Source organism: Varanus komodoensis, unplaced genomic scaffold (genome assembly GCF_004798865.1).
Source record: "Varanus komodoensis strain SLA01 unplaced genomic scaffold, ASM479886v1 scaffold43, whole genome shotgun sequence".
In the NCBI taxonomy this organism is placed as follows: domain Eukaryota; kingdom Metazoa; phylum Chordata; class Lepidosauria; order Squamata; family Varanidae; genus Varanus; species Varanus komodoensis.
Genome location: NW_025335985.1, coordinates 1,546,648 through 1,552,521, shown reverse-complemented (window position 1 = coordinate 1,552,521; position 5,874 = coordinate 1,546,648). Strand labels below are relative to the sequence as shown.

The 5,874-nt window shown below is 47.6% G+C and overlaps 1 protein-coding gene across 1 annotated transcript; it reads left to right on the top strand.

Moving 5' to 3' along the window:
• Positions 1-423: 423 nt before the first annotated feature.
• Positions 424-1,530, top strand: TMEM271 (transmembrane protein 271). The gene has a single exon (XM_044443860.1). It carries the CDS (start codon positions 424-426, stop codon positions 1,528-1,530), a length of 1,107 nt encoding a protein of 368 aa, XP_044299795.1.
• The last annotated feature ends 4,344 nt before the right edge of the window (positions 1,531-5,874 follow it).

Here is a 5,874-nt window from a genome sequence, read left to right as displayed (position 1 = left end):
CGAGAGCGGCGGCGGCGGCTTCAATAAGAAGAGAGGGAGGCAGGCGGCGGGGCGGGGAGGGAAGCGCGTGTGCGCAAGCCGCGCTTGCCGGCTGCTGGCTGCCTGCAGAGGAGAAGGCGGCGGCGGGCGGCAGCAGCAGCGGCCGCCGCTGTGGCGGTGACAGCGAAAGCAACGGCGGCGGCGGCGGCGGCAAGAGAAGCGGCGCATTTGGAAAACTCCCTTCGCAGCACCGTCACCATCATTATGTCCCCGCAGCGCGCGGCGGCCACCTCCCCGGCAAAGGCCGCCGGCGCCGAGGAGGACACGGGAGGATGAGGACAGGAGGGCGGCGAAGGAGGAGGAGGAGGAGGAGGCGCAGGCGGTGGGAGGCGGAGGAGGCGAGGCAGGGAGGAGGAGGCGCAGGTGGCGGAGGAGACGCGGAGGATGAAGTGGAGTGTCCGGGGAGCCTGCGCCGCGCTCTCCAGCTGCCTCCTGCTCGCCTGCGCGCTGAGCGCCGCCGCCGTGGGCCTCAAGTGCTTCTCGCTCGGCTCCGAACTCAAGGGGGAGCCCTTCCGCCTTGGCACCGCCGCCGGCGCCTTCTACTCGGGGCTGCTGCTGGCCGCCGGCCTCTCGCTGCTGGGCTCCGCGCTCTTCTGCTGCCGCCAGCCGGACGACGCGGCGGCCGGCGAGAGCGCCGCCGGGGCGCACCGCCACGGGCGCACGGGCAGCCAGGTGGCGGCGGTGCCGGTCACCGGGGACTCGCAGCCCGCGCCCCAGGCGGCCCCCAAGGCGCCCCCGGGCGGGAGGCAGAACTTCCTCCTGCTGGGAGTGCTGGTCTTCATGCTGGGGGTGCTGAGCGCCTTCGCCGGGGCCGTCATCGACGGCGACACGGTGTCGCTCGTGGAGAAGAAGTACTCGCACTACTGCCTCCTGCAGGCCGGAGGCGGGGCGGGGGCGCCCGCGCGGGCGCGGCCGGCGGGGGGCCCCGACGGCTCCGCCGCGGCGTTGCGCTGCCAGAAGCTGCGGGACTATCAGCGCGGCTTGGTCATCTCCACCATCTTCAACGCGCTCGAGTGCCTGCTGGGGCTGCTCAACCTGCTGCTGGTCAAGAACTACAAGGCCGCCCAGCAGCGAGGGCTGCGCCGACGGCGCCGCCGCAGGCACGAACAGAATTTCTCGGGGGGCCGCCGGCGGAGGCGCAGGGGCCCCGGCGCCGCTGGGGGCGGCGGAGGCGGTGGCTCGGGCGGGGGGCGGCGGCCGCAGCGCCAAAGTCAAGGCTCCATCTTCTCCAGCGAGGACCCGGACCTGTCCCCGGGAGGCGACTGCACCTTCCAGGCCGTCTCCTACATCAACGTCGGCGTCTTCCACGTCTTCGACGAGGCCGGCGTGGAGGTGCACTGCGGGGGCCACCCTTCCATCGAGCTGCCCGGCTACTCTCCCATGGACCCCGACCTCAACGTCTCCTACCCGTATTGCTACCCGCTGCCCAACGAGCAGCCTCCTGCCTACGAGGACATCTATCCCCGGGAACCCTGTGCCAACCGCATCTAGGCACAGGCCCGTCCCCTCCGGAAGCCTGCGGGGCCAGTCGGCCAGGGCGCCCGGCGGGGGCAGCAGGTGAATGTGGGCAAAGGGGACAAAACGCTTATTGGCAGGACCGAGGTGAGGCACAGAGCGTGGGCAGCACGGACTCCTCCAAGAGCCTGTCAGAAGAGGTAGATGTGAGTAAAATGCCTAGTGTGTCCCCAGGCTGGTGTGTGCTGTTCCGCTGGATCTGGTGGCAAGTTGGAACAGTGGCCCAAACTGCTTTGCCTTCCTTGTTCTGAAGATTAGCACACTTTCTCTTCATCACCTCTCTGATGGAGAAGTCTTGAACAGAGTTTTAGAAAGTTGCCCGCGTTTTGCAACCTGTTGGAGTTTTCTCCACTATGATCTTGTCAAGATTTCTCTTTCCCCGTTTCTTTTGGTTCTACCACTGAAATCTATAGCTACCTACTAGGGTTAAGTGAAGTGCATTTTTTCTGGGGTTCCTTAAAGATGGCTGGGGCTGCTGAGGGATGACACTTTTAGGACCTTTTAACTCTGCCTTCACGGTCTGGTGGAATCTTTCATCTCTTCAGTACTGATTGAATGGTGAACATTTCAGGGTTCGTTCTCAATCATCATTGGGTTTGGAAATTTTGCTTTTGCTTTTCTTTTTAATGAATCAAAAGGTTCCCTACCGTTCCCCTTCCAATGAATCGTCATGGTATCCTCAGCTTTAAGAGTGCAAAATGTATCCTTAGAAAATCAGCCTGAACAACAACAAAAAGATAGAAGGAAGCATCTTTATCTCTCAAGCAAATATATTTCTAACCAATGAAGAGAGGCCAAGAGCAGTTTTGATCAAAACCTCTTATGTTTACAATATTCCTGGGAGATTTTAAGTTTAAAATTTAGTGAGAGTTAAAACCATAGTTGATCTTGTAAGATGCACATGATAAACCTGCACTTTCAAAAGGAGAAAAAATATCAACAGCAACATTTTTGTACACTAATGTGCCTGCTTTTGTTGATAATTTCTTACTGTAAAAGCTTTCAAAAAGTCTCTAGTGCAAATGTTTGGTAAAGTCATTGCAATGTAAATTTAACAAATCAGTTCCTTTACTGAAATAGAAATGCTATGTGGAATAGAAGGAAAGTCAAAATGTCTCATACATTCCTTTTTGTAAACAAGTTCTGTGTTTTTAATGCAAAGCAGGGCTTTTATTTTTGTTTTATTTCAAAACAGTTTAATCCTATTTTGTACAGTCAGTTATTCTTGTAAGTAGTTTCATTTTAGTGTTACCAATTAATCAATCTGAGAAGCTTGAATATTAAGTTTTTATTTAAATACAAATATATAAATATATATATATTATGCTTTAAGCAGCCTTAACTGATGGTCACAGTTTTCAGTGGAGTTGCTAAAACTCCAACAAAATATGTTTTTTAAAACCATATTCCATATCCTTTTAAACAAAGAACATTCAACAAGTGAAGTTGAAAATAATACTGCACAGAAACCCCTTAGATTGTACACATTAATCGCTTTCATTTTAAAATTTTAAGCGTTTCACCAAAAAAAAATTGCGATATTTAAGGCCAAGCCCTATGTAACATGGGAGACCTCACAGTGTTTCTTTTTCCTTCTTTTTTATTTTTTAAACAGGTTCAGGGGGCTCCAAATTTGCTTTGAATGGTGGTGCTTGGCAAGGGGAACATTTACTCCTTTTTTCTGGGTGCCATTTCCCTGCTCTAAATACCTCCACCTGAGCTGGCCATTTCCCCAATGGGGAGAATGAAATTTTCTATTTGTGGAGCTAAAAGCTGTTTTACAGCAATTTCGACTGGGGGGAACTTTGCTAGAGGAAAGAGTAATGCATGCACACTCCCTCACCTCCACCAGACTACTTGCACTGATCAAATCCAAAGCCTCCTGCGCCTGTTTTAAAGTAAAATAAAGAAACATTACGAGATCAGATCACATATTTTCTGCATGTTGCGTGGCTTCGCCCTAAGTCTGCTAGAGGAAGTCAATAAATCGGATAGCACGGGGAAAGTATTTTTAAAAAATTGCTTTGGAGTGCTGGCATAAAAAGAAAGGCTTAATTCAACATTGTGCACAAGGATGAAAGAGAGACACTTCAGTCCATATTATTCACCTATTATTCCAACTAATATGTAGAATTCTATTTACAAAACCATCCCTTCCTTGGAGCTGGGATCTGTCTTTTGTTTTTTGTACTTTGTAAAGTGCCAGGTACACTGAAGGCACTATATAAATATTAATAATTCATCTTGGAGCCTGCTGTGGAATGCAAATGTTATTAATGCAGACAGTGTTAAAAGGAAACAGTTTTGTCCTATTTTTGCCATGTACAGAAGATTATTTTTTAATTAAGGAGCCTAACAAAGTAAATGTGCAGCCGTAGATTAAAAAAACAAAAAGGTCAACCCAACTGTGGTGATAGCCTCTCTGCACTATTTTGTTATCAGAAGTTGTTTTGACTTGCACACTTTGTATAACTTAAAATTCAGAATGCCTTAGAATGTTTAAAAACAGATTTAAAAGTATATCTTTTAAAAATAATCAAAATCTTTAACCTAGCTAACTGGATCAAAAAGTAACTAATCTAGTTTGCTAAATAGCTTGAAATGTTTAGAAGGCTAGAACTATTCATTCTTAGTAGTATTAGTATAATTTTCTTTTCTTCAAAGATTAAATTCTCTCCTTTGCAGAGAGCAAGCACAAACATACTTAGTACCTAAGACCTAGCTTGGAATGGTATGCCTATCACTCCCTCTCTCTTAATTTGGATGGATTCTGTTGGTAAGGATTCTCTGCTTCAACATCTCTGGCACACACCTCTTTGAAATGAGTGGCAGTTGTGCAACAAGTTGGCTGTACCTTTCCACAACTTCCATCCACCTTAGTGGGGCTTTCGAAAGAGAAATTGCTAGGAGGAGATTGTGCCCTTTCCCTGCAGTCCTTATTCAGGTAGCATTTCAGATATAAATATGGCCAGGAGTTCTGCAACATAAACTGGTGGCTAAATTAATTTTTAAGATCCCTCTTTAAATATTTGACTCAAACAGCCTGATTTCTTTGAAAAGCTTATATCCTGTACATCTTCCTAAATATAAGTTGGTCAACATATTTCAATAGGATGAGACTAAGATCTAGATAGACAGCTTGTCATGTGACTAAAACTTCCTGACTACTGTTTCCAGTTGTAGGCAGGGATTGTATAATTCCATGTTGCTTCCATGTACTTTTTGAATGCACTGCAAATATTAAGCAAGATATTAAGGAGGCATCTTAATTTTCTATACTTAGGCTTATACTTAGTTTGTTTTACATTGCAGGAGCATTCAGATGTATAATTCCTCAACTGAAGTCTGAAGTAGTACAGTCCAGGAACAGTAGATTTCATGATGACCTGTTTATATAGACCAGACATGAGCGGGAAGTGTTTTAAATATGACAAATTTCCTACATGGGAAGCATACAAACTGAGTGTGATAATCTACTTGTGTTTTGCATGTTCTTTCCTGCATGGAAATACTATATGCATCGGAAATTTGTCACATTTAACTGGCCCTTTAGTCCCATCTGCTTTAATTAGCTTGGCTTTAGCAAGCTGAACTGCACATTTCGTGACTTCCATAGTTTGTAAAGCTTGCTTTATAAGAAAGCACTCAGTCCATTTTGCAGGGAAATCCTACTTGAATTTCTGTGAATGGAATCTTAAAGAAGACAGAACCTCAAAACAGAGGCTTGTTCTCACAAGCAGTACCTGAAAGGTGAAGGGCTGCAGTCCAGACAGATGTCTGTCACCACATGTGGTTTGTGAGAACTAAGTCTAAACTTCACTGTGAAAGGCATAGAAAGGGAGAACTTCAGGGATCCGAGTTTTGAAAACGGCACCCAATTTATTGAAGTGTATAGAAACAAGATGACCTGTTACAAACAATACCACTAGGCCTCAAATGGCATTTGAGGGCCATATTGTTAAGAGACACACTTGGCTTTGGACCCTTGAAGATCTACTAAAATAGCCTTCTCTGACCTGGCGCTCTTCAGATGGGTTGGAGTACAAATCTCAGCATCTCCCAGCCAGCAGTGTTGTGTAGGGGTCACTGAGAGTTGTAGTCCAACACAACTGGAGGGCACTAGTTGGAGGAAGGCTGCACACAAAGGTTTCCAAGAAGTTTCAGGATGGGATGCAGAGGCGTTGTTGCACATGGCACGCACACACATGTCCGTGGTCCTGCTATGGTCTCTGCTAAAACAGGTTTTGAGGTTTCTAAAGCACTGCAAAAAACTACAAAATCTGTTGGACCAAAGATGGCAGTAGGATATGTAAAAGCATC

Bases quoted from the DNA above. Each gene is read 5' to 3' on its own strand.
- TMEM271 (XM_044443860.1), top strand. From the start codon at position 424: ATGAAGTGGAGTGTCCGGGGAGCCTGCGCCGCGCTCTCCAGCTGCCTC.